General features: G+C 47.9%; 6 protein-coding genes across 10 annotated transcripts; 2 read left to right on the forward strand and 4 right to left on the reverse strand.

Moving 5' to 3' along the window:
* On the forward strand, positions 1-801 carry LOC121593021 (bifunctional endo-1,4-beta-xylanase XylA-like). Of its 2 annotated transcripts, none has more exons than XM_041915036.1 (2): positions 1-414; positions 495-801. In XM_041915036.1, exons 1-2 carry the CDS (start codon positions 126-128, stop codon positions 647-649), a joined length of 444 nt encoding a protein of 147 aa, XP_041770970.1. In that variant the 5' UTR covers positions 1-125; the 3' UTR covers positions 650-801. The 2 variants fall into 2 exon arrangements, with proteins under 2 accessions (XP_041770970.1, XP_041770971.1); XM_041915037.1 differs by having other exon boundaries at positions 2-384.
* A 2829-nt stretch (positions 802-3630) lies between these two features.
* LOC121594238 (cold and drought-regulated protein CORA) lies at positions 3631-4483 on the reverse strand. The gene is made up of 3 exons (XM_041917295.1): positions 4369-4483; positions 4197-4248; positions 3631-3994 (listed from the first exon to the last, which is right to left on the reverse strand). Exons 1-3 carry the CDS (start codon positions 4381-4383, stop codon positions 3693-3695), a joined length of 369 nt encoding a protein of 122 aa, XP_041773229.1. The 5' UTR covers positions 4384-4483; the 3' UTR covers positions 3631-3692.
* Positions 4484-6794: 2311 nt separating this feature from the next.
* LOC121592083 (FKBP-type peptidyl-prolyl cis-trans isomerase SlyD-like) lies at positions 6795-7377 on the reverse strand. The gene is made up of 2 exons (XM_041913358.1): positions 7259-7377; positions 6795-7155 (listed from the first exon to the last, which is right to left on the reverse strand). The coding sequence occupies exons 1-2, from the start codon at positions 7268-7270 to the stop codon at positions 6886-6888; spliced, it is 282 nt and encodes a 93-aa protein (XP_041769292.1). The 5' UTR covers positions 7271-7377; the 3' UTR covers positions 6795-6885.
* Positions 7378-8489: 1112 nt separating this feature from the next.
* LOC121592080 lies at positions 8490-11408 on the reverse strand. Its single transcript, XM_041913355.1, has 2 exons — positions 11197-11408; positions 8490-9272 (listed from the first exon to the last, which is right to left on the reverse strand). The coding sequence occupies exons 1-2, from the start codon at positions 11221-11223 to the stop codon at positions 8628-8630; spliced, it is 672 nt and encodes a 223-aa protein (XP_041769289.1). The 5' UTR covers positions 11224-11408; the 3' UTR covers positions 8490-8627.
* On the forward strand, positions 11386-12739 carry LOC121592081. Of its 2 annotated transcripts, XM_041913357.1 has the most exons (4): positions 11386-11423; positions 11526-11706; positions 11806-12470; positions 12548-12739. In XM_041913357.1, the coding sequence occupies exons 3-4, from the start codon at positions 11968-11970 to the stop codon at positions 12657-12659; spliced, it is 615 nt and encodes a 204-aa protein (XP_041769291.1). In that variant the 5' UTR covers positions 11386-11423; positions 11526-11706; positions 11806-11967; the 3' UTR covers positions 12660-12739. The 2 variants fall into 2 exon arrangements, with proteins under 2 accessions (XP_041769291.1, XP_041769290.1); XM_041913356.1 differs by having other exon boundaries at positions 11526-12470.
* Positions 12740-12745: 6 nt separating this feature from the next.
* On the reverse strand, positions 12746-27278 carry LOC121592079. Of its 3 annotated transcripts, XM_041913354.1 has the most exons (8): positions 27173-27278; positions 25501-26418; positions 25253-25427; positions 17667-17886; positions 16456-17592; positions 16192-16385; positions 13697-16109; positions 12746-13625 (listed from the first exon to the last, which is right to left on the reverse strand). In XM_041913354.1, the coding sequence occupies exons 3-8, from the start codon at positions 25327-25329 to the stop codon at positions 13419-13421; spliced, it is 4248 nt and encodes a 1415-aa protein (XP_041769288.1). In that variant the 5' UTR covers positions 25330-25427; positions 25501-26418; positions 27173-27278; the 3' UTR covers positions 12746-13418. The 3 variants fall into 3 exon arrangements, with proteins under 3 accessions (XP_041769288.1, XP_041769286.1, XP_041769287.1); XM_041913352.1 differs by having other exon boundaries at positions 25253-26418; XM_041913353.1 differs by lacking the exon at positions 27173-27278 and adding an exon at positions 26952-27151 and having other exon boundaries at positions 25253-26418.
* Positions 27279-27376: the final 98 nt, after the last annotated feature.

The following is a 27376-nucleotide window of genomic DNA, read 5'->3' on the forward strand; positions in this document are numbered from 1 at the left end:
CCAATTAGCGTAATTTTCATTCAGTGTTGAACAAACAGTTCAGTAGTAACAAGTGGCACAGCTCAGCTAGCTCACCAGTGTCAATTTACCCGATCCACTGTAACATCCACCTACGATCAACGAAAATGTTCAAGTTTGTGCTGATCAGTGCGCTGCTGGTGGCCGCCGTCTGTGCCGCACCGGCCGACAACAGCAAGCCGGGCCAGCAGGGCCGCACCGATGGGCTGGATCAGGCCGAGTCGGCCTGGAACAACAACCCGAACGCCTGGAACGCCGGACAGAACACGTGGGGCCGCGATCAGGCCGCCTGGAACCATCCCAGCTCGTGGAACCATGGCAGCGCGTGGAACCACCCGAACGCCTGGAACCGTGGCTACAACAACCGTAATGACATGGCCGCTGGCCGCCGCGCAGGTTTGCTACAGGACTGTGGACTGATGTTAAAGTGGTGTGCTTTTTTTCTTTTTCTCTCTACCAACTTGTCTCTTCGTCAGGATACGATCCCGCCAACCGTTGGGGTGCCGGTGCTGACCAGTGGAACCGCTATGGAGCCGCTGGCGCTGGCTACAACAGCTGGGCTGGACGTGGTGCCGCTGCCGGATGGCCCGCCGCTGCCGGTGCCGCTGGAAACCGCTGGAACGCTTGGTAAAGCGGTGTAGCAGATGTTGAGTGCCGATTCGCCGATCCCTTTGACACAGATATTGGGCCAGTTTTGTAGGAGCGGACGTCGATGTGTATCATACTTAAGTTTTCTTCCTCTTTATATTCACATTTCAAATAAAGTTTACTGTGTGCACCATACAAGGGCGATATTTGTTTGAATATGTGTTCTAATAACCGATGAAGTTAGATTTAGAGTTTGACGCCTGAAAGTATGCAATTGGCTTGTCGTGTTCAAATGAGACCATCGAGCGGTTGTTGAAGAGAGATAGAGCATCTAAAGCGCCTAAAAGTATGCAATTGTTTGGACAAATTCAAATCAAGCTCTGGAAAGATCTCAACCGCATTGACTATGTCACATGTTAATTGTGGCATTTAAGTCCTTTAAACCTTTTCGTCTAATTTTCAGCGATTTCATACTAACACAGTCTATACGGGGTTGAAACCATGACGTGCATGACTCGTACCAATTGCCAACTGTACCATGGGACCGGTCAAATGGGTCAAATATGAACCTCTTGAATGTGATAAACTCTTTATCTTGTTAAAGTAATAAAATGAAAAAAAGTAATTTCTGGTCGCTTTTTGGTGCACCTAGGTTAGTCCTTTTGCTAGCATTTTATTGACATTTTTTAACCAACAATCCAAATAGCTTGGCACAGCATGCGCCAAACTACTAAATCTTCATATCCATGGTGGTGTCATTCGTGAGATTAATAAACTACACTGTGAGCATAACTTTTGGCAAAGCTATGTACTTGGGGTATCTGTACAATCTGCACACCATGGCCACCAGAGCCACGATGCACTATCACATCTGCGCTCTCCTCGTAGGCTGCCGGCGAGTAAACAATCGATACGCCTCCAGCGTGTGAGGACGCGTGTGCTTTTGCGGATGCCGTTGAATAGGGAGCTCCACTAGCCAGCTGTATGCAGAGCAGGATGAATGCAGAAATGAGCTGCAGGATGAAAGAAAATAGCGAAAATTATATTCAAAACAGTTTTCAGAAGTTAGATCTTTTGAATACAGCAACCATCTCACGTCACACACTTACCAGAATAATCTTCATGTTGGCAGGAGTCGTACTTTAAACGTAGGATCGAAGCGGAATGATGCTAGAAGCAGAGTGAATCTGTGTCGCGAATTTGCTCGCTTTTATATCGTGCAAAAAATCAAAAATCCTGGAAATTCCCAAACTGTGCTAAACTAAAATTATCAAACCAGATTTTCGCATTCCCATTGCAGGGTTGCTTACCCTATCTTACTCCATTCGCATTCCCGTTGCGAATGGGTTCCATTTTTCTTGAATCATAAAACGATATGGTTCAAACGATCTCATAGTTCTTTTCTTTTCTTTCTTAAACGCTTTAACACTTTAACCTGTGTCATTTTTTTGACTTCAGCTCTTCCTTGGTATCCTTCGGTTCGGTTCGGTTATACTTCCATTCTGTTCAATCTTCTTGCCTTTCTCCTTCCTAGCTACAGGCACTGTGATAATTTATGTTTTGTCAGATTAGGATTAGGAATAGGTTTCGGATAAGAATATTGTTTTAGGTGAACAATAAATAATAAATATTGTCACACAATAATGTAAGATTATCAGTGTTTATTTCGTTACGACATATTGCGACATATCATGACAGAACGGATGCCATTGTGACGAGATACAGTGAGAAACCTTGCAAAACGAGCTCAACTTTTTATTGTCAAGATAAATCACGGTTAAAAGCCCCTTCTAAGCAACCAAGATAGACTGATGAACTTGAGTGAGACCGTAAGCGACGAACGTTTTATTCTCCTTTTACACTTTTTTGTGTATCCGCGCATTTTCCAACCTATCTATCCCAGGGGCGCCGCTAAAAAACACGGTAAAATAACGTCAAAAAAAGAAAAAGCACTCAGATCAGCCAAAAACGTACACCCCCTCAGGGCGATCGCATGCGATCACTTTCATTCCGGCAGAAATCGCTTGGCTGGGGTTTGCATGGAGCGATAACAAGTCCAAGAAGCAACGGGCACGGGACAGTGATAATTCTATCACTCAGGAGGTCCGAAATGCTTGCTATTTTAGCAAACGAAAGTAATAAAACAGAACCGGTCTAACCGGTTTTGGCTGAGCTGGTTAGCTTACATTTTTTGTTGTTGTTGTTGTTGTGTACAGACAGCATCCAAAATCTTGTTCTTGTGACCAGATTCTTACGCAGACGCTCGTTCTTGGTTCTCTTATCTTCGGTAGGAGGAAGAAGAGGGAAGCGCAAGCAACGCATCATCAGAAGAGGGAAGCGCAATCCCGACCGGCTTATTTTCCGGTAATCTGTTCAGGGTTGTAATTAGGCCCCAACGCTTTGCCGGGGGCAGCCTCCCTGCCCAAGCAGAGGTTGTGTTCTGCATGTCGTGCCATTTTTACGATCTCAACGTAAACGATCTCATTAAACGTAAGAACAGTGCATTGGATTGCATTTTTATTGCCTGGAAGAGGCGGACGCGGAATTTTGCTTGCTGCTTGCGTCATTTGATGTTATCATTGCCCTTTCGTAAGATCGATCCTCAGCAGGCTTGCTTAAATCTCCTTCAAGAATGGGTAAGCATTTCAATACACATAATTTTGTTTACAAATATTACAAACAAGACCCTTCCAAAACAGCCTCCATGGTCAAGATCGATCCTCAGCAAGCTTGCTTCAAAAATAGGTAAAAACTTCAATACAAATATGATCACAAATATTTGAAACACGACCCTTCCCAGAACAGCCTCCCTGTTCTTGTCAGCCTTAGCAAAGGTATTCTCATCCCCTGTTTGTAAACCGTCCGCGCAAGGTCAAACATTGGTAAACAAAGATCAAGCTACGGCGTCTTTTGCGTACCGGTGCGATCGTAGCACGCCGGCTCATTAAATCGTTAGAAACATACGGACACACACACACACACACACAAACACGCAAAACGAAACACAAAACACGATATCATATGTACACTCAAATCACAATTTATTTTATCCCTTAGAAAACACACCAAACCTAAACTTTACTCATTCAGTAGCCGTGAGACTTGTATCCACCATGACCATGCTGTTGGCCGTGTCCGTGACCACCGACCTGGCCGTGTCCTCCGAAGCCCTGGCCGTGTCCTCCGTGCTGGCCACCACCTCCGTGCACGTTCTTCTGTCCATGGCCACCGCCAAAGCCTCCCTGGTGTCCACCGCCAACGCCGTGCTGGCCACCGCCAAAGCCTCCGTGCTGTCCACCGCCAAAGCCTCCGTGCTGGCCACCACCATTGTGTCCCTGGCCACCAAATCCGCCATGTCCGTGTCCATCATTGTGGCCACCGTGTCCGCCTATTCGATAGGGAGTGAGAGCAATGTAAAGCAAATAATGTTACGTTTGTTTTGTCAGCTTCATCCACTGGTTTGCTTCTGCAGCAAGGCATTTTGAAATCTGTTTCTGATCTCAACTTTACACCGTTAGTGTTTCTACACTTTAATTATTCCGTTGTTTTCGCGTTCTAGCGGCTCCAACCACACCGACACTAATAATTACCTTGTGCGCTAACCATCGCGACGATGGCGATCACCAGAAACAGGGAAGACATCTAAAAATTGGAGTAAAAAGCGAAGAACGACAACACGTTAGACATCACAATCATTTCACTCGGAGAATAGAAACGGTCCAAGATTTCTCCTTCTTATTCACACAGCATCACACAACGTACCAGAAACTTTGCCATCTTATGCTTTCGTTCACGACCTTAGTTCAAACTGCTCCAAAATGTTTTAACAGACGCGTTCGCTTGTTCGCTACTGATCGCTCTCCGGCAGATTGTGCGTTCTTTTATAGTTCTCGCCCGATCCAGGGCTCGGTTCGGCCGGTCGCAGGTTCACATCGGGCATCATCAATGACTTCATTTCGGCAGCAGCGGCAGCAGATGCAGGGCTCGCCCATCAAGGCAGCAAGGTTGTGTTGGTTGCCACTTCCGCTCGCCGCGCGGGCTTGGGCCTTGGGTTTGTAGAGGATCAACCAGTTCATCATCATAACCAGCACAATCTTGTACGATTACACGCAATCAAACCCCCGATGATGAGGCCGGATGGTTTGGTGGAGGAAGGATGACAACACACACACACACACAGGGCATTGCTTGGGACGGACAAACAACTTCGGAGGGATTTAGTTCGGAGTGGGTTCTTCCCAGCCCCGGGGAAATAGAGTCTCGAAAAAGCAAGCAAAAAAAAACAAAAATAGGATGGATCGGTGGGGGCTGGAAACACGATCATTCGAACTATTGCGAGTCCAAAGGCATCACAAAAAACCGGCCATAATGAATGAAATAAACTAGAAAACAGTAAAACAGATGCAAAAATCCTTATCAACACTTCACAAACGCGTTCTTATGTGCGTTGATCGGCGAGCGGGGAGGAGGCATTTTGTGCGGCAGAGAATGCGGTGGCAATACACTCTGCCGTGTCACTGGTTGCGATTAGAATGTTTTGCCTTACGGGTGCATGTGTTGTGGCTGTATGGTGGGTAAGACAATTGTTTACAAATACACTGGTGGCTCATTTTGCCACAAATATGTCTTACGCAATAAGATTTTATCAACGGTCTTTCAGCGGTGTTCGCATCTACAAGCTACAGTTTTTTTTTATTGTATTTTGTTCTGACCACACAGAGCAACACAATGCCTCTGGGTCATCAACCATTATGTCCTTGGAGGTTCTTGATGAGTAATAAGATGTGTTAGAATAGGATCAATCTAGTGAGCAATGGACATGCTTTGGATTTTTCACTGTTTGGGAAGTAAACACTGTTCACACATGTAATTTCTGCAATTTATTTTTATCCAAATTACACACTATCGATCTTAAATAATTAAATTTTAAATTTATAATCTATTCACGTTACGACAATGTTCACGTAGTAAAGATTGCCTATACAGTTTGTTAATAGATTGTAAGTACATCAAACTTATATAGTCCGGTATGATAGCGTAAGTCGTTACATGAAACGAGAAGGCAGTACTATAAATTTAAATTATTTTTTGTACACGTTTTTTTTTTCTATTTTTAAAGCTCTTGTTTGCTGAGCATATGCTGGACGGAAAAGGCTTTCGATTTGTTCACTCTAAATAGCAGGCAACTCGTCTTGGGAGAAATCCAACAGTTACAATTGGCGCTCGATCGATCATAATAATGATCAATAGCGAAATACTCGTTTGAAATGAAACTCTTGAAGGAATCTAACAACGTCTGGGAAATGATACATTGAAAAGAAGTAGAAAAAGTTGGAGATGGTTATATCTTCAAAAAAGTATCGAGTTCAGGACAGACATTGATTGGAAAATTGGATATAAAATACAGTAAGGGCTATTGTTGATGATTTAAAATTACTCGATTGCATACCTTTAGGCGCTTAGCAATGCTGCCAAACGACGAGTCCAGCAAATATAAAGTTCTTTCTTAAAACGTCTCTCACAGGCTCATTCTAATTTGTGTTGTTGTTTAACACTGAGTAAGTAGTTATTGTTAACGTTCGGTTAATTTACTACTGAAAAACAGATAAAGGTATCCCGTTTAGATGGTCATCCCGACTCAGACAACACAAATGCTTGGAGAAGTAAAGTAAAAAAAAATTACAAGGGATTACAAATGAATCAATATTCAATAAATCCATCTTTTTGATGACCTACGCAGTCATGCTGGCCTATATAGACTCCCGAAACGTATTAGTATCACACAATCGGATAGTTATTCCTTGCCAACGGTGGTCTGGACAGTCTGGTTTGGTATGTATTGATAAAAGACAGTAAATAAAATGGTAATTGAACGTAAATGATCATATCTGCTAAATGATCTGACTTAGTTGTTTTTTTAGTATGCTCAACGAGAAAATAGAACTAATGAACTAAGTTTGTGCTCCAAACTGTAGTTTATTGCAACCTCTCTATCACATTTCTCATCTCTGAGACGTGATGATCGGTCTAAAATTAAAGTAATAGTTTCCATCCATAATCAAATCCTGTAATCAAGTTTGATGATCAACGAGTACGGGGATAGAACGTACAATCACGAAGAAATAATCAAAGATTGTGTCAGTTGTAATTATGAAATATAAAAAATGAACAAGAATCCCTTGGTTTGATACATTTTAAATACTTTTTTTATTTGAATGTTCATATGGCTTGAAAAAAAAAGCAAAGAAGTTTTCTCTTTACAGCGTGATCACATTTCCCCTAGTGTCCGTGCCCATCCTGATGGCCGTGATCCGATCCGTGCGAGTGACCATGCTCATGATCGTGATTGTGATGTCCCGCAGCATGATCCCTGCCATGTTTATGTCCATGATCGCATTTCTTGCCGTCCTTTCCGTGGCCATGGTGCGAATCCGATCCGTGGTAGTCTGCATGTTTCCTGTGATCATCTTGGCCACCGTGTTCACCACCATGGTCGGCTTGAACGGCGACAATCGCCACGACGACAAAGATCGCCAACAAAATAGGTCCCTGAAAAAGGACGACCAAAAAACGTTGAAAATCACTGTTCACTGTCACTGAAGATCGTCGCTTTTCCGGAGTTCGGATCGAGCAATGTACACCGGCAACCTACCCATTTAGTCATGATGGCAATGTTAAGCTATACTTCGCTTCACTCACTCAAACTGTACTGAGCTATTTACTGTGCAGCGTCTCCGGCTGGACTGGTCAGTTTCCTGGCACCGCTGCACTGAATGCCTTCTTATATAGTGATCAAGCTGCGCGCACTGGCTAGTTGTAGTTTGCAATGCAGCTAACGCTTTGCATTATCTCAAGCGTTGATTGGTATTCGAAAAACGGTGCAGCAAATCAAAACAACAAACATCGCGCGGAAGGGGAATTTTTGTTTTGCCAGAAGACGATGTGGGATTCACCGAGACGATTAATTGCTTCTCAAGGCTAATGTTTTCAAAGGATTTTCCGGAGTAGTTTAGGATTTTTTTTGTAAGTAAAGTTTACTCCAAAACGCAAAATATACACGATGACAAGCATATTGATAGCGGGCTCCAAAAATATTCAAATTGTTCGACCCGATCGCACCGCGTTCAGCTCCATGGAAGGTAGGAATAATCAAGACATATGCTGCTAGAGGTCAGCTGTTATCAAAGCTGGGTCCAGTTCCAGTTCCATTGGGGGCCATCCCGTAATGGTTTGTAATCATTTTCACATACTTTTGCCTTTGACTTTGCCTTTGGTCGGCTAACCTCATATGGATGTGTGAGTGTGTTCGGTGCGTGAGTAATCAAACTGTTAAACAGATTGCGTGTTAGGTTAATTCCGTGCGATGCTGAAGGGTAGCCAGATGTGCTGTAGTTGAATTAGCTTAGATTAAATCACAGATTTGAATTTACAAATGATTGGACTTAGTGTATGGATGTTGGATGACTTCATGATCATGACTTCCAGACTTTTGTATCTCCAATATCTTACAGTATAATACAGTAAAAATCAGATTGATCAGTGTTCCACTTAACTCCTACAAATTTGTGTACCTGTTCTGATCAACGATCGATCACGCACGATTAGTAGTTGTGTTCCATTTTTAATTCATTAAATAAAGGGTTAACAAACAATCATACGCCAAATCTGCACTGGAGCAAAAGTGATGAATCGTTTCGTATTCGATCGATAAGTTCATTTTTTACTCAACGAGCCAGCTCATGCCAAACTATCGCTCACTCAACGATCGTTGATCAGGACAGGTACCGTTGTTGATATGATCGAAAGACTTGAGAGAACCTATCAATGTTCGGATGGTACCTGCCACTATATGTAGATGCCTCACAGACAACACCCAACCGTTATTCCAAAATCCAAATCATTTACTTTATTGTAAAGTTCATGCAATCCTTTCTGGCAGAGGATGATAGATTGAAGGATAACATGCGTATATACAAACGCTCCGGCTGCTCTCGATCGCAGAGCTATAATACTGATCGCTTTTAATTCGCCTTGCCTTTACCACTGTTCCAGACCTGATCGGCCGTCGCATTGTGCGGGATCGTCACATTATACCCGACCAGCCAGGGATCGAAGCGCTTCAGCTCCTTGATAAAATCACCGTACGCTGGATCAGAGCTGGTCGATGTCGTTTCCGGTACCTTATCCTCGATCTGCTCACCGAAAGTCTTCTCGCTGCTGATAAGCGTACCGTCCGGTTTGTCCTCGCGCTTGAACACCGCATGCCCGTCCTGCTGGCCGGTAACGTAGGGGTCGAATCGTGTCAGCACACGAATGTACTCGTTATACTCCGGGATCGCTTCACTGCCCTGGGGCACGGGGTCATCAAACTGAGCCAACGACAGTTGACGAACCGGGCGTAGTTGCGCAAAGTTCGGCACATTAGGGGGCAGATCCTGATGCAGCGCATCGGTCACCGGGTCGGCCGGGATTGGGACCTTCTTCCCGGTGACCCAATCGTCGAAGCGTGTCAGAAACTCGGCATACTCCTTAAACTGCTGATTGTTCTCGTTGTTGGGGACGCGATCGTTGAACGCACCGGTCGGGTACTCGGCCACCGGTTGCCCGGACTGTGGTGCCGCTGTACAAAGTCCCACCGCCAGCAGGGACACGGCGATCGTACACACCTAAAAACACAATATATGGCAAAAACACACAGGTTTAATAGAGATGTATGATTTGTAAGCACTGGCAGCCGTTTGACAAACACGCTCGATGACACAATCTTCACCGAGCAGCAAGCATTTTGCATAAACCGGGGAGTGTTAATTACATTATGGGAAACGTTTGCACAACACAACGATAGAAAGCAACAGTTTATTGCTTGCGTTTGACTTCCTCTTCTTTTTTTCTTCTTATTCATTTGACAAATCCTTTCTCCATTAGCATTGCTTGCATAAGTAATTTAGCGTTTAGTAAGCGTCCTAAAAAGTGCTCCAACTAAACCACTCAGGTGGTAAGATGCAGCCACCTTGTCGGGTTTAATGCAGTCGTGCCGATGATGCGCATGATCACTTTTTTGCATTTCACGCGATCGTGGTTCGTGAGGGGTTTTCTCGCGCCTCTAGAAACTTCGCTGAAAGTGTCCTGCCGGTTAAAGGGTGTCAGTGTTTGCAGGTAAAAGAAGGAAATTGTTTAACAAACATTGAGATGAGCAATGATCACGCTTTCCCAAGAGTTTCACGACCGTTCATCGTTCGTGAGATTCATGTGAAGGGCTTAATGGAAGATGTCAGCAAAAAATATGACAAGAACATCGTGTGTAATTGTGTATTTCATTTTAAGATCTTTTTGCAACTTTGGCTATGAAGCATCCAGTGACATATAGATCTAACTTTTTCGAAATAATATTAACCAAAGTATAATAAGATCATCATCGATCGTATAACCCACTTTAAGTGAAATGGTACTCTGATATTGATGCATCCAGAGGCATCAAAATCTAACTTCCATAGTATGACAAGATCATCATCGATCGTACATCCTACATTAAGAGACATTAAACTCGGACATGGAAGCATCCAGAGGCATTAAAATTCAACTTTTTCAAACAACATCATCTAAAATATGACAAGATCATCATCGATCGTATATCCCCTTTGTAAGAGAAATTGAACTCTTATATTGAAGTAACCGGCGGCATAAAAATCTAACTTTTTCAAATAATATCATCCAAAGTATGACTAGATCATCTTCGATCGTATATCCCACTATAAAATAAATTGAACGCCTGACATTGAAGTATTTGGGGGCATTAAAATCTATCTTTTTCAACAATAATAAAACCTCCAAAGTCTGAACAGATCATCACCGATCCGTATATCCCACTTCCATATAGCATTGCAACTCTGAACTTAGTTTAGTAGCCAAATTCCCCACAGCAGTGAAAACTACAACCCAAGGCAGGAATGCGTTTCATAACGTGCACGGCTGCACTTTCACTTTGTTTGCGAAAACGTAGCTCTCGTCGTGCAAAATTCGAGAAGAAAACAGATCCCATTTGTACGCGCCTGCAAAACCCTGCCCGAAGCAGCAGGTGACGTACCGCACACCGTACGGCACTGTATGCAAATGCCCTTGAATGCCGCATTTGCCGCAGTTGTTAGCACTCACAACATTGGGCCCGGTAAGCGGTTAAGCAATTGCCGCCGGCTGCCAAAACCCCGATCAGCAATTAACGGCAGAACGCTAACCGGAATGTTGATGAAGGACCGAAAGAAGGTTTCCTCCCATGTTTTGTCACATTCCAGAAAGCCCCTAAAGGGGGTTTGATACTGCCCAAGACAAGTTCTGGCGCTGAACAGCATGATGATCATCATTATCGTATAAATTGCAAACTTAACTCCCGTACCGATCAAATTTCACCGCTCTGCGGATAGCAGAGCCTGTGTGGAGTTGTTTTTTTTTCTGCGACAAAATCCACCAGCACCTGACGGATGAGAACGATCCAGGAAATAAGAAATGCTTCGCCGTGATCAACAAAGATCATGCAAAGATCGCTCTTGAGAAAGACACACAGACACATGCCGGAAAATAACGGATTCAACTCACTTTCAAAGGTCCGCGCATCGTTGACATTGATCTAAATGGAAATCCGCCTACTGCGCGCGAGGATCACACTGGTTTGCTGTTTGTTGTTGTTTTCTTTTCTTTTTTTTTGCACTCACGATCACGATCAGACACGCCTGAAGGTGACTGAATCACTGTAAAACCTCACAAGCCAGACGCGTCCGGTAGCGTTGAAGATTGAATGCCGACTGACGGTGGCTGCCGATAAGGTGATAAATTTTATGCAAAGATCAAGCTCCACCATGATCATCCCCCAGGTGATGTTCGTTTGTGTTTTTTTTTCGCACCTTCTCCCGCTCATCTCACATCAGCTCACCGTCAGTTGTTTGCCGGCGGACTCGAGATTCACCCGGGCGGAACCATACCCACCTCGGAATGACGTGATGCGACGTGAGAACGGTTGGTGCTTACCATCCATCTCTCTACCTGACCTTTGCGCTGAGTTACTACCGAAACCGGACCGACTTTTCTCGCCCTCCCGGAGTGTTTTGGGTGAGTGGTGCGTGATTGATTGGTGGTGCCCGCATGCTTCCGGTTCTAATCGTTGCTACCTTTCTACCTTTTACCTGTCACCCGGCGGGGCTTGCTAAGCGTCTAAGCCCTAATGTGCCTATAAATAAGCATACGACCATCGGCAATTGCTCGCATTACACTCGAGGCTAACCACTGAAGCACACCCGTAGCAGCAGCAGCAGCAGCAGCACGAGTTGCAGCAACTCCCGCACAAGCTAGTCCCCAGTCCAAGTGCTCGAAATGTCAGTCCCATCAAAAGTTCGGTTCCACCCGCTGCTGGCACTGCTGGTGGTGGTGTCGATCGTGGGCGCACAGTACGGTGCCCGTGCCGCCATACTGACCCGTGCGATCGAGGCGCAGAAGACGCTGGTCGAGCGCGAAGAGCAAGCGCTGCAGGAAGCAAAGGATCAGGTCTACCGGACGGCACAGAACGCGATGGATGTGTCGCGCGATGCGATGTCGAACGTGGCCGAACAGCTCCGGTACGCCGTCGGTTACCCGTGGCGGGTGGCAAGTGAGGCACTCGAGAAGCCGAAACTGTACGCCAAGTACATGCTGTACCGGGCGACCAATGCGCTGAACGGAGAGCCCGAAACGACGCCCGTGCCGGTTGTGCTGACGAACGACTTCCAGGCCACGACTCCACAGGCCGAGGGTGACATTGTGCCGCAGTGGATTACTGGATTGCGTACGTTCTTCAACCCGGAACCGGCCGTCCCGAACAAGGATCTTCCCAAGCCGAGGTAAGTTGGAGAGTGTTTTTTTTCGGTAGCGTTAAACATGCTTTCTAACAATCTCTTTTGCTTTCTCCCATGTACAGCCCATACATCGAGGTGATTGAAATTAAGCGCAATCCTGCGACAGAGCTGGTGGCCGAGCCAGCGGTAAGCGAACCCGCACAGGAACCGCAGAAGGAAGTGATTCAGCAGTAACGGGGCCACGCGAGGCCGGTTGCACAAACTTATTTATCTACACACCTACCCCCTTTGCTGAATAAAACTCGAATACGATAAGGAAATTGCTTTTGAATTTGTTTACAAAGATTTTATTGCAAATTTCACTTCAATAAATATCTCATTGCTCTTTGCTTGCTTCAGTTCACACGCCCGCATTAGATGGCTAAACGTTTGCTAACGACAAATGTCGGCCGGGTCTTTTAAACCCTTTGGCTCAAGTCTAGTCAAGAGTCCGCTATCTCTAGCTAAGCTTAGTCTTATTTTATACCTGCTCTCACAACCTCGGCTGTCCTTCCGCTCCAAGGCACATCCCTCTTGGGATGAAAATATTGCTCTGCAATACACTTTTACACGCTCTAATCACAACTTTTGGTCAGAAATTACACCTTTCTTGTTTCCTTACAGTCAAATCCACTTTACATCGTAACGATCTACATGAAAATTGATAAGGAGGTTCCACTGGTCGAATGAAATAAAGGGAAAGAGAGAGAGAGAGCTGACTTGCATAAATATCATAGCATCTGCTCGAAATAATCCCCCTGGGGATCTGTTCATTCATCAACATCCTTTTTCGACTTTCTCCTTTCGCTGGGTACACGTCGGCCCCCACCTCTCCAGATACGTCCGCTCTCTTTGAATGACGTACCTGGTTGCGTACCTACTCTACCCTAAACGATTAACCTAATATCACATTTGCACATTCTGCAAAATTGTAAGCTCCTTTCTGGGCACGTTCTAGCGCATCAGCACACGGTACCGCTTGGTGGCTTCGGGCGTGTGCACCGACGCAACGGACAGCAGCAGCTCCATATCGTTGGCAGTGATGTCCATGGCGGTGGTGATCGAGCTCAGCGTGCAGAAGTCCGTCGCGAGCATGACGCTCGCGATCGTTTCCGACTGCAGGTAGAGCTCGCGCAGTTTCGATTCAATAAACGCCATGCACTGGAAGAAATGAGGAACGAAATTAGACACCAACTCTTCTTCCGTGTGCTGGTGGGCATAACACCTTTTACCTGATAAGCGGAGATTCCAGCGGACCACATCGCACTGACAGCCTCCAGCATGGACGATACCAGCTGCGACATGCCGACGATGTCGCCATCCACGAGCGACTGCGACGAAAGCAACCGTACCTCGTGCGTGTCCAGGTTGGCGATGATGGCATTGTTCTCCGTCAGCTGCTGCTCGTACAGCGTGAACCGGGCGGCCAGGTGCAGATCGCGCTTGAGCGCTGCCTCCCACTGGCTCGGCGGTGCCGTCGTTGCCTGCAGCACCATATCCGGCATGTAGTGGTCGGTGATGCGACTAAACAGGGACGGCATAAACCCGGTACGAAAGCATCGCACACCTTTCTCAGTCTTATCGCTACCGGTGCTGCTGGTCGGATCGGTCGTGTGGTGATGGTGACCGCTTGCTGCACTGTGTCCTCCACTGTTGCCGCCCCCAGCACTGCCAGCACTACTGGCATTGTTGATACCGTGACTACCACCAACACCAACACCACCACCACCTGCGACGGAACATCCCGAACCGGTACCGTTGCTGTTGTTATTCTCATCATGTCCACCGGCGGCCGCTGTGCGCATCCCCTTCGGGAAGGGAATGTCGATCAGCTTCAGAATACTGCCCGGATGCTTCGCCCGCAGCTCATCGTTCTCGTCCAGCGTAGCCATCGTGTGCCCCGGCAGCACAATGAGTGGAATGTTTTCGCGCATTAAAGGAAGGCCACCGGACGGAAGACCACCTGTCGTACAGGCGGCATCCTCCGGTACGGTTTCTCCCCCTGTCAGTTGCTCCAGAAGTGCCGATCGACCGCTCCAGTACGGTCTATGGCTTCCGTTCGGCGACAGCTCGCCAATAAACTCCATTTCCGACGCATTCGTTGGCGTTTGCAGACAGTACACTGTCGGTATCTGATGGCAGACGGCACACTCGGGCTTTCCCGCTTGCCTGCTGCTGCTGCTACTGCTCGGTTCTATCACACCAAACGATAGCTCCGACAACGGGGCAACACTGATCGCTGCCTCCGGTTCCGGCTCCTGCTCCCCCAGCGCGTGTCCTTTGCCGCGCTCCAACAGATGATAGTCGGGCAGGTTACGGCTTTTGAGAAAGTTGGCAGCAATCTTCCGGTACCGGTCGAAGCTGTTAAACTTTTGCCGGCAGCAGTGCTTCAGCGGCTGCACCATGCCGAGCGGCCTCAGCACATCATCGTCCGGCGTTCCCGCCTTCCGGTGTATGTCCTTCAGCATCTCATTTTCCCCCAGCACAAACACGACCTCGCTCCTTGGCTCGCTTTGGTCCTTCTCGCTGACGGCATCCTTCTGCACCTGGTAGTCCCCGCGCAGCAGACTGATGTACTTGAGCTGCTCAAACGCGATGCCTTCCTTCGTCTTCTCCACGCCCCAGATTAGTCGCTGCTGCGATTCCGCCGCCTCCGACGAGCCCACCTGCCCGAGACTGTTCTCGGTAATGAGATAGGACAGCCGGACGGACTCCCGATCATCGCCGTCCGCGCTGCACCGACCTTCGCTCTCCGCCTCCAGTACGAGCGCTTCCTGTGCCAGCTCGGGATCGGCTTGGGTCGGCTGCAGCAAAGCCACCTTGCCGATTTGATAGCGCGCCTCTAGGTACTGCTTTTCGCGCGCATTCATCACCAGCCCCGTGTCCATGCTTTTGTTGCCTATCCGCAGCTCCTGGCGGACGAAGCGCGAGTCCCGGTACACCAGCACGTTTGGAATGTCATTCATCACGTTTTTCTTTAGCGCTTTCTGCACCTCCTCGTTTGCCGGGCTGGTGGCACTCGTGAGCTCCCCGGTCGAGGTGGTATGCTGGGAGATATCCTTCTCGCTGCCACCGGCTAGGGAGGCTAAATTTTTCATCCTCGTCGCTGACCGCACCATTCCGGACGAGGCCGAACGGAGCAGTGGGGGTTGTGGCGCCGCTGGTGGTTGCAGCAATCCAGAATTTGGTTCAGCAAAAGGCACTTTTACATCATGCATGCCTTCAGCTGGGATTGAAGCTGCCGCTGCCGATGCTGCGTTCGCTCGCTGCGCTATGAAGGCGGTCCGAACGTTCGCTTCGTCGAACGACTCCACGTACACGGTGCGTTTAATTTCGCAGCAGCGTATAAAGTACGACAGCACGTTCAGGATCTTGTCGAGCGTGTTGCCCAGCTGCGAGCTGCCACAGATGATGGTTTTCGAGAGCTTGGTCGGGTAGCCGACCGCACCGTACAGGTCGCCGAGCTGGGCCCACAGCACGCTGTACGGATGGTTGGCGGTAATTTCGTTCATGCGAATCTTTTCCCGCCTAATCAGATCGAGCTTGCTGCTGGGGGACGAATCGTCCGTGGCGGTCATAGCAGCGATCGTACCCACCCATCCTAGATGGTGCGTCAGGACGGCAGTGATCATGGTGCTGATGAAGCTGAAATTAAGAAAAACGTGTCCCGTGAAAAAAGAGTCGTCAGTTTATGTTTAATATTGAACCCAAATAACGATTTACTTACAAGTTTGTATCCTTCGTATCGGCTGACGACAGCAACGAGCATAGATCGTTCATGAACGTGTTGGCGAGCGAGGCAAGGTTACGATCGGTTAACGTGCTGCTGCTGAGCGTCAACCAGACCGGATTGTTAAGCCGCGGAGCCGTGAAGAGATCGTTCAGCCACTGTTGCGTCGAATGCCAGGCTCCCAGCATGATCTGTAATGAAAGACACGAAATTTGAGCTTTGGTGTCTCCTCAATCGCCACATTTCTAGCAGCCCGCTTACCTGCAAAAACAATCGCCATCGAATGTACGCCTTCTCAACCGCCACCCGCACCCGGCAAAGGATCGATTCGAACACCGTCATGTGCTCGGAGCAGAACGTGTCCGTGTCCTGCAGCATCACCTCGTTCAGCCGTATGCAAACTGCCACCCCGAGCCGCTGCTTTTTGCTCGGCGCCTTCCCCTGGTAGTTGGTAGCGGTCGAAAGCAGCTCCCCACTGTACGCTTTCCGTCGGTTTATCAGCTCCATCGTTTCACTGTTCCGACGATTGCGCGACACCACACATCCATCACTAGCCGCCGCACTGGTCACCGTCGCACCCGTATGCTGTCCAACACCACTACCGGCACCACCGCCACCACCCGCCAACATCTGGCCCAGCTCGTCCAGGTGGCCCACGTGGTCCGCAACCGTGTGCCGGTTTTCGAACGAAGTCGTCAGATTCTTCGACACCCGCCGGTGAAAGCTGCCGTACGAGTGGCAGTCCTCCAGGCTGACACAGTTCGGCGGTGGCGGAATGTCCACGCTAAAGTTGTCCGTGCTCAGGCGACGGATGCAATCGAAGTCGCTGTAGATGGAGGACAGGCTGCTCCGGTGCGACGAGGAAGTCGGATGGCGCGAAGAGCCCGACCCGGACAGGCCCCACGGATCGGTTCCACCGTACCCGGAGTCGACGCCACTGTTGGACGAGTGGTGTAGATCGGCAAACCGATCGAAGTTACAAAACTCAACCGGCAGCACCGGTCGCAGCCGCTGGAGTAGCGAAGGGTCGTGCTGGGTGGCGGTTGATGAGCTCACCGTGAACGAGTGTAACGACCCCGTCCCGATCGAGCTTAGATCGCTCACGGAGGGATTGTAGTCGACGCCACCACTGCTGCTTCCAATGCCGCTGGTTGTATTGCCGCTACTGCTACCATTGATGAACAGCTCCGAGCCGGGGTAGGTGGACACGGACGACTTCTTCGTCCCGTTGTACACCGGCGTGGGGAACACGAGCGAGCACATCAGCGTCTTCGGTGCCTTCAGCCAGTGCACCTTGAAGCTGCTGCCCCGGAACGCAATCGGTGCCGAGCCGAAGACCATCTCCTCGAACTGCTTAATCTCCGTCTTGAGTACTGCCTCGCTGCGAGGATCATTATGCTGCAAGAAGAGAGACATCGCGTACCGTTAGTACTACAAGCTTGAAGAAGCTTGTTCGGGGGAGACACACTTACTTTGCGCACCCGGTAGACGACATTGCAGTGTTCGCACTTTTGCACCTGCGGCACCGACGGTGGATGATGATCGCTGGCGAAGGCGGCCGCTGCCGCCGCACTGTTACTATCGGACGACACCTTCTCGACCGTGCTGGAGTCGAACAGGAGCTTCCGGCCGCGGATGTCACACTCCTTGAACACCAAAATGCGCACCTGATCCGCGCTGAACGGGAACTGTCTGCGGGAATGGGGAGCAATGAAAGAAGACAAACAATGGTTAGGAAGGTAATCAAAGACATCACACGCTCGCACCAACACCCTTTAGATACAGGATTGTTTTATAGGCTTCGTATAAAAATCTGATCTGGATTGGTGCCACTGTCAATGGGGAGGCAGTGATAAGACATCAGCGAGTTATTGGGAGGATTACGACGACCACACGACCACGGCTTATCTGTCGTGATGACAGCTGTAAAAGAGCGGCAAGGGATGGGAACCAAGTGAAGTTATCAATCTGATAGAGGGTACGTGCCTTAAAAATGCGATCGTATCAATGATAACAAGGTTCAAATGGACATTAAAGACGTGTTCGCGGTAGTGAGGTGCTCTTTGGAGCGCACCCACGACTTTGATCCGACTCCACCAAAATCCGAACCACTAGTTTTGGCCGGAGTCGGTGTCGTCTGGAGTCGTCCCAAATCGCCCAGAGTCGTTAGGAGGCGTCAAGAGTCGTCCGGAATCGACCGGAACCAGAGTTTGTCGGAGTCAACAGGAGTCGTCCGGTGCAATATGCTTGTAATCAGGTATTTCATTTCGTTGATTTTTTTGTATTTTACTGCGCGTGCACTTTGTACAGGCCTTTGTTTCGAAGGCCTACTCCGGCCTACTCCGGACAACTCTGATCGACTCCAGGCGACTTCGGATGACTCCAGACAACTCCAGATTACTCCGGACGACTCCGGATGACTTGAACTCCGGTCGACTCTGGACGAGTACGGATGACTCCGGACGACTGCGGACAACTCTGGATCACTCCGGACGACCCCAGACGGCTCTGACCCACTCCGACTTCGGACGATTCCGGACGACTCCGAATCCGAACGACTCGCAACAACGCCGAACGAATCCCAACAACTTCGAATGACTCCGGATGACTCCGGACGATACTGAGCGAATGCTGGGGAGACCTACCTTCCGGAGTCGGTTTCAAAATTATCGGAGTCGGATCGGATTCGACTCCAGATTTTTACCAACTACACCCATCATTAGTTCGCGGTGACTTGTTAGACACTTTGACTCATTTAAGCTCTGCTTGAAAGGATCTTTTCCTACTTTTCAGCATAAATCTCATCCTCAATAATTCAAAATGTACTCGTGGCATGCTATTTTCCCCGCTTTTCTTGAAAACCACAGTACAAAATAACAACAACCATTTGGCGCACGCGCATTGGCGCACGATCGCCCTTATTTACCGCCGTTCGTTCGTTCCGTTTCTTTCTTCTTCATTCGTTCCGTTTGCGTTCCAAAGTCACGCGGCGAAATTCCTTCCACTACAGTCACATGACTTGGTCTTGCTGGTCCCTTGCAACCGCCTTCGGCCACCCTCAATCGGCTGGGCGGTACCGGGATTAATGGCGCAATGTGATTGAACGCGTCAACTTCTGTGTGTGACAGACAAACACCATGCACACGTTGCTTGTCGGAAGTTTTACGCGTTTGATTATCAAACACCATCGGCATCGATGATAAATTGGACGGGTTATCCGATTTTCTTCCTTTTTTTTCGTGGGGCTGGATTAGGTACAACGCAGCGCTAAATTCGATAAGAGATTGCGCTAATGATCGATCGGTTATTTTCATGTCCGCCCTATGTCTGTGTGTGTGCTTGTGATTAAACATCATTCAACTGGGGGGTTTTAATTTGTTTCTAAGATACACATGTACTGTTTCAACTTGTTATTTTTTCTTAATTCTTGAATGTTGGTAGTGGCACACGCTTATCATTTAGTCCGGGTGATTAGATCCTGCTATCGGGGAGTTGAGCGCACAGCATGTGCTAAATGTCGCGTGACATTGGGGGTTCGATTTCCACTGCAGACAGCACGACTCGGTCGTTAGCCAAACAAGAAGAACACAACAAAAACATTAGGGAAGTTATCATAAGAAGGGAAAAAACAACGCACGTGAGTCGGGCACATACGTAAAACCTGCTTATCGTCCGACACGATCAATAAAACGTTCTTTATGTAAGATCCTTGTCGTCGTAAAGCAAAAACAGAGGAAAAAACAAAAACAACACGAACCAGGAGAGATTGCTAAATGACGATGATTCGGTGCTTTGCCCACCCTTCTATTCTCTATTCTATTCCCCTAATTTATTAACAACCAGTCCACGTGAGTAAAAACACAAAGAACACGCTCAACGCTGTGAATTATGCTGTCCTCCTTCCCGCCCCTCCCGAAAGCCATCCGCAAGTGAGCCGGATTAGAGCAAACAGGCAAATGATAATCGTTTATTTTTGTGACCGCCACCATACCTTCTCCGCGCTTCTGCAGCAGGAGCACCAGCGGGACCAATAAATCAGAATTTTACTCCCGCAACCCGACGGGGTGGTTGTGTGCTGATTGTTGCTATAAAAAAGTAAGCTCGCAGATAAAATAGATGGCACAAGCGCGTGCGACGACCGCGAAAGGTGCGAGTCTCGCTCACATGCTGATAATAGCCTCTTAGGCCCGATCTCGCCTCATCTACATCGAGTGCGTTGCACCCGTTGATAAGAGGGGGGCGGTTGTTGTTGAGTAAATGTTTGAATGGGGAGCGGTTTCTATCTTTTTCCTTTCTTGTTTTGTTTTGTTTAACACTCATTCGTTTTGCCGAAAAAAATTCACAAATTATGGGTATCATCAATTTTTTTTTTAATGTAGATACATTTTTAGCAATTTAAGCTTTACTTTCGCAAATAGAAGACAAGAACACGTGTCTAATATGTAGCATTTTTACTTTTCATAGAGCATAGATGTAGAGATGGGTAATTCATGGGGATGTAGAGATGGCTAAGATTCATGAATCGGAATAAATCCTCAAAATGATTCAATTAATCTTATCCTCCAATTTTGAGATACATACAGAGTTCTCATGTTGTTGGACACTTCCTTGACTCTTTCCTATTGGAAGCGAACATCATATATTGGAAATTGGACTCTATGGCATCGTTTTTGGACAGGCTCCTTGCAAATTCGTATTGGATTTGTACAACAAGGGTGCTATAGAGTCCAATTCCAATCACATTAAGTTCATTTCAAATAGGAAAGACTCTATAAAGTGTCCCACAGCTCTGAGAACTCCTAGAAAATCCTGCAAAGATTTCCAAACGTTCATGGTTCTCGAATGGTTTATAACAATGAATATCTACTGATTCATTCATATACTTAGTTATGATTCCCTAAATGTTCATAAATCGCTGAACATTGACACGAATCTTGAAAGATTCATGAATCTCTTAAGAATCGTGAATCTATAAAGATTAATACTTCGCTATAAAATTTTTATCGGGCACCAGAAAAGACAGACCAATTGACACATTGAGTAAGTGTTCATATGCATCTGTAGAGATTAGTGAATCTCTAGAGAATCTTTGGTGATTTGATTCGAGACTAAAAATTCAAAGATTCAAACAGCACACCACTACACTGATGACGTTCTACGCTAAAGTTCTGCCGAACGAAAAGGGAGCGACACACAAAAGCACATGATTGAACCACGAGACGAGCCACAGATCCCCTTCTCCCCCCGCGATTCATTCACGACACTATTTTTGTTACTAAAAACAAGCACACTCCGATCCACACCCAATCCCTTGCAACAATGAATCGATCGACAGACAGTGAGCTGGCTGCACATTACAAAAAAGACTGCATCATTTAATGAATGAACGCGTCAACTGAATGGGTGGATGCCGGGAATGGACCGACTCGGGGGCATTCGCACCCCCGTACATGTGTCCTATTTTAAGTGTCAGCGTGCCTCCCCGCCACGAATCGCGTTGATCATGCGACCGGAACTGCATCACCGGCTGTTGAGACGGAATGTGTGACAGAACCGCGATCTTGTTTGCTTGGTATGATCGATCGAACGTCACGATTTCATGATTGACACCGTGATGCATTCCCCACACCACCCGCTGTCGGTTGTGCGGTTGTGCAGCTTGAACGTAATCTGGTCACAAGATTCGAAATGTTTCTTGTGGCGCGGAATGAACGAAGAAAAAACACGATAGAACCCGCATCACGCGCTCTCCTTTCCTCTTCGCGCCACCAAGATTCATCGCAATAAAATAAAGATGCCGATGCGAATTGTTGCCGCCCCCTTGGCCCCATTTATTTCGTCGTCAGCAGAAGACGGCCACAGTGGGAGAAAGAATGTGCGGCCGCCGTTTGTTGCGTTTTTTCCCCATTTTTTCTCAATCTCTTGATCTTAGACACCTTTCAACGCGTCTTTGTTCGGAGGACGCGTTTTCCATTTGTTTCGTGCGCGCGCCCATGTCCACATCCTTCTCGGATTGTCCAAGCCGCGGCTTGCGGTCTTTCTACCATTACGCAAGTACACACCGACCCGCACACGAGGAAGCACGCGCCCATGGTGTGATGCGCCAGGAGGTCTTGTGACCGGCGAGTGACGATCGTTTCGTTGGCGAAAGCAATAATTAACACTAACCGCCGCTTAAGACACGGTGTGTCACGACACACTTTACTGTTTTTCTCGTACAGCGCGCAGTGGGAAGTGGACGTGACGGGTCGGAGGAGGTTGTAAACATAAAAGCCAAATAAAGCTATTTTATCACGCACATCCCGACCGCATCATCGAGGAAAGGATGTGGAAAGATCAAGGATAGGGGTTTGTTTTTCCTTCTTTTTTTGGTGTTTGCATTATTTTTAGATTGATCAGAACAATTTGAGCGGCAGTTTGCGTGCGTTGCAACTATTTTGGTTGCACAACGTGGCCAAGTTCAAGATCGTTGATCGGGCTCTATTTGTGCGTGTGTAGATCGCCAGAACCCGAAACCCCCGATTGACGATCGGTGTTGATGCAACGGCGCGACAACAATTCATTCATGCAAAGAGGACGCGACCACAATTTAAAGCACCGGCGGCCGTCATCCGCGGGCGCTGAGTTTCGTTTCTAATGACGCAAATCAAACCGAACCGGTTAAAGTTACCAAACCCGAACGGGTGCGCGTAAGCAACAAAATCAATCGATACGCGATCGACACCGTGTGCACGTGGAACCCGATCGCGCATGCCACCCCCACCCTCCGTGATGCGGGTGCCACACCGCTCCCAGGTAAGGCAATCGACCGATCGTGCCAAAAATGAACCCCTTCGCTATAATCTAACACGATCGTTCTTCTTTTCCCTCCTTTTTTGCTGGTAGCGCCAAACTGTGACCCTTCCTGTGACTCGTACACTGACGCCACATAAGCATACACATACACACACACACGCCCAACCACATTCACGCATTGGACCGATCAATGTACAAGCAGAGGTTTTCGGTTTCGTTGCGCTAAAAATAATATCCGCAATCCGTATCGTTCGGTCGACAAATGGGGTGAGGGGCCGGAACAACAACAACAACAACAACAACAACAACAAATAGACGAGATATCGCGCAACGCGCCCACAGTAAACATCGCGAAATACGCGCGAGAAGAGGCAAAAGGCAAGAAGCAGCACCACCCCCCCCAACGTCCGAATATATAAATGCACGGGGTTTTTTTGTTGGGGGATGGTCACGCAGATGATCGTGATAGTTGTAGTGGGTGGCGGGGGCGGTGGTGGATGACAGCCGATCAACGACTGATCAGCGCCAAACCGGGGAAGGGGTGCGCAAGGTCTACCGGTAGATGACGGGGCATGAGTGGCGAAAAGAAGCACGTGATTTTTCGGTTTTCGTGGTCCCTCCCCGTACCCGACCACGGTTTTGCGGTTGTTCGAGCGTTCGAATGAGTTTGTGCCGATTGTACCGGTTTAGTAGTGGACGGCGGTTTGGACGGCGTGACAGGATCGCAGGAGGGGTTGAGAAAGAAAGAGTATAATCATCTTCATTCTGAACCGTCCTTCCGTGATGTTTTCTGTTTCAGCGATCGTATCCAGCGATGGTGCGCTATACAGCGACGGTTGTTCACAGCTGAATTGAGCCGGAAGTGAGACGAGCATCGTTGAAAATATTATCTCTAAAACGAAATGATTCGATTAGGGTCGAAATACACAGTAATTAATGATGAATTTTGCTATCCATCGCACAATTTGTTTAGGTTAAACATATCAAGCTCCATTTGAGCGTTGTTCAATGCAGGGAACAAATGCACCAATACGCATTTGTGACGAATAAACAGTGAAACACGGAACTACGCGTGCCCCATCATGTGCGTCTTTATCTGCACCCGGTGATGGGGCAAAAGGGAAGCCCCAACACGGCGCACCGATTCACACGCCGGCCAAAGAGCATACGCGCGCCACACCTGTGCGAGCCAAAGGCACACAGATCAGAGGAGACAGAGATAGAAGACGGCGACCGCCGGCCACTCGAGCGGCACAGACAAGAATGGGCTGATTCTCGTGACTCGCGCATCGTCATCGTTTCACAACACAACACAGTGTACAACCGGCACCACACACCACGGCCTCTCGCCTCGGGACGGCTTTATGAATAAAAGCCGCGGAAGCGCGCGCGCTCGGCAAAGAGATACAGGGTTTTCAAGGGGTTCTCGTAGCAGTGGGACACTTTGTTGCCTCCTTCTTACTTGAATTGAACTTAATCTAATGTGAATTTGAATCTATGGCACCCTTGTTCGACAAATCCAACAGGGATTTTCAAGGAGCCTGTTCAAAAAGGGTGCCATATAGTCCAATTTCCATCATATGAAGTTCACTTCCCATAAGAAAGAGTCTGGGAAGTGTCCCACAACTATGAGAACTCATAGAAAACCCTGTAAAAAAACGCGCCGGAAACGATATGAACGATTTTTTGTGTGTATTTTTTCTTCGTTACTCTTTCTGAACGTATGCAAGAGAGGTACAAAAGGTGAACTTCCGCACTTTTGCAGAAGCGTTTTGTTCATCTCGAGAACATTTTCTTTTTCATTATCGGAGCAACAAACCGACCGGTTTGATAAAATCGCGTCGGTTTGGTAACCCCCTTCCTTACTCGTCCAGCCTACAGTTCGTGCGTCATTTTACGCAATTTTAATTGTGTTACGCACTGTGCCGCTTTTGCTACGCCACGGGCGTGTCACATTGGGCATATTTGGGCACGTCGGTGATAACAGCAACACGGGAACCAATTAATTTGCTCAACTTTACGCACTACATTGAGACGATAGAAGCAAGGAGGCTGTGCGGATGAAACATGTTTACATCGCAGTATGCAGATTCTCTATACAAGATTCCAAGATTTCCGCTATTCACGTTTGCTATCACGTTCCATCAAATCTTACCTAAAATGACATCAATTTTGCGTAGTTTACCTAATGCACAATAAAACCCCTGGCCCTCCTGCAAAGGGCATCCACACGCGGGCGTTTTCCTTCTTCTGCCAAACTTACCCTGGGCTTGTTTTCTGCGACGATGAGCTAGTGTTTCGTTTCTTGTTGAATAGCAGCTTGTTGAACAGGGCCATCATATATTTATAGTCCAAAAAAAACCAGGGCGACCGGCTCGATTCGATTGGCAGGCACGACAACGAATCGGGAGGGGTGGTTTGCTGATTTTCCGCTACCGCTGCAATATAGAGTTTCTTCCACTCACTCTCCCTCCACTAGACGGGGAAATTGTTTCAACAAAAAGCACTCACAGCCACTTTTTTGCAATATTTGCCATCGACATCGAATTATATCGGTTGTGCCAATTCACATATTCATCCTAGCCATGGGGCTTGATTCGTTGCACTATTTACACGCCATTTTGATAGGTCTGCTGCACACAACAATTTCCTTCCCGTTTGACGGGCCGTATCACTGCCGGTAGAAGCATTTCCATCACGACACGGGTGGGGGTTTAGTTTTCACATCTAGTTACCCGCGCACTAACGAACGCCGAATTTCCCTATCATTTACAACCACAACAGTGCCACACACCCAACAACGAAATTTGCGCCAAATGACGTCCCAAATCATCAACACGCGTGACCGTGCTGGCGTTTTGGTATGTGGCGCCTTCTTCTATTTGGTGTACCATACGGCACACACACACACACTTACACTCTCGTACTACTGTTCCCTCCCCTTAGAGCACCGCACGCCGGCTTAACACTGTTCCGTCGGGGTCGGACGATCGTACGCAACTGGCACCAGGCGCAGCGCGTTGCCCGTTTCGTTGACGACCACCACAACGGCGTTGGCGTTGTTTTACGTTGCAAAGTTAAGCTTTGCACAAACAGCTCCACCACCGCCTGCTACCGCCTTCTCTCTACGCCTTGGTAGCGCGGGAATAGGGTTTGCTACAGACTGGCGCAAGCGCACACTTGCGCCCTGCCAAGAAGAGGAGGGTGATTTTGGTGTACGTCACGCGGGTGTACTATTTCGCCCGTCCGCCGCCTCCATCCTATCCGCTCCTCCTCTGTCCAATTAGTAGTTGTCGGGCTTAATCTATCGGCGACTCTGCCCCGGTGACTTCTTCCGCAAAAAGGGGTTTGGGTTTACGCGCGCGTGTTTTCTATCGTGCCGGCGAGCCGATTGATTCACATTTTCACACCGTACCGTCGTTTCGTTATCTGTGAGCAAAGAAAAAAAGAGGGTACAAAGTGTTAGCTGATTGGATGCTGATCGAATGCACGAATGTGTGTGTGTGTGGGAGGGCAGGGGGTTTTCATTCAAAAATTCCACCCTCCACCTGTCCGATAACGGCCGGTGTAATCATTTCGAGCAACTTGTTTTCGCGATCATGCGATGGATGTTTTTTTTGTTCTCTCTTTCTATCTCCGTCTATTTCTACTGGATAAAAATCGGCCGCAGACCGGGACACAAACAATTGGGGGAAGGTTGTGCAGTGGAGCAATAACAAACAATAACAAATGCTTCGCTCGTTTGCTCGCTTGCTCGCTTGCTTACGTAGTGCTAACCGCACGCCAGTCATATGATTTCCCCCCTCGCAACACTCCTCACACTACCCAGCACGGCAGCCGGGTGTCACGGTGACCACCGACTCCTACTGTTGCTGTTTTTGCAGCATTCACGTACGATCCGCATCTGGAGTCTAAGCCTACAGCCAGATCGATAGATTGTTCACTGCTTGCCTCACGCTTACACAATCGCATGCACGACAGACGAACCAATTCCGTAATTAGATTATTAATCTAGAAGCTTTCCTCGACAGCGTACGGCGGCACTCACGGACGGTCGGTCCACCATCATCGAGTGCAAAAAGTCACTTGTTGCCATTTGTTGCCGATAGCGATGAAACTGATTTGCACTTCAATCACACCGCTTGCCGGACACTATAAGCACACGATTAGTACACTTCATTACCTTTAAATAGTCAAATTACTGCAATTGAATTGCTAATTGAAACGAAAGTGAACCAAACGAAACCAAAAACAAACCGAAACTCTTCCCTTCCCAATGCTGCTTCTTTGCCTTTTTGCCTTTGCTGTTCGGTTTGACAGTTTGCGCAGTTCGATTCGTTTACAGGTGGTGGTTGAACGGCCATGGGTAGATTTTGAAATTGAATTT

This window comes from Anopheles merus, chromosome 2L (genome assembly GCF_017562075.2).
Source record: "Anopheles merus strain MAF chromosome 2L, AmerM5.1, whole genome shotgun sequence".
NCBI classification, from domain to species: domain Eukaryota; kingdom Metazoa; phylum Arthropoda; class Insecta; order Diptera; family Culicidae; genus Anopheles; species Anopheles merus.

Coding starts and splice junctions, on each gene's coding strand:
- LOC121592079 (XM_041913354.1), bottom strand. CDS start 25,329: ATGATGGCCCTGTTCAACAAGCTGCTATTCAACAAGAAACGAAACACT. Junction 16,386..16,455: donor GATGGCGATTGTTTTTGCAG/GTAAGCGGGCTG, acceptor CTTTCATTACAG/ATCATGCTGGGAGCCTGGCA. Junction 16,110..16,191: donor GATACGAAGGATACAAACTT/GTAAGTAAATCG, acceptor TCTTAATTTCAG/CTTCATCAGCACCATGATCA.
- LOC121593021 (XM_041915036.1), top strand. CDS start 126: ATGTTCAAGTTTGTGCTGATCAGTGCGCTGCTGGTGGCCGCCGTCTGT. Junction 415..494: donor GGCCGCTGGCCGCCGCGCAG/GTTTGCTACAGG, acceptor TCTCTTCGTCAG/GATACGATCCCGCCAACCGT.
- LOC121592080 (XM_041913355.1), bottom strand. CDS start 11,223: ATGTCAACGATGCGCGGACCTTTGAAA. Junction 9,273..11,196: donor CGATGCGCGGACCTTTGAAA/GTGAGTTGAATC, acceptor TTGTGTTTTTAG/GTGTGTACGATCGCCGTGTC.
- LOC121592081 (XM_041913356.1), top strand. CDS start 11,968: ATGTCAGTCCCATCAAAAGTTCGGTTCCACCCGCTGCTGGCACTGCTG. Junction 12,471..12,547: donor AAGGATCTTCCCAAGCCGAG/GTAAGTTGGAGA, acceptor TCCCATGTACAG/CCCATACATCGAGGTGATTG.
- LOC121594238 (XM_041917295.1), bottom strand. Junction 3,995..4,196: donor CGCGATGGTTAGCGCACAAG/GTAATTATTAGT, acceptor CCTATCGAATAG/GCGGACACGGTGGCCACAAT.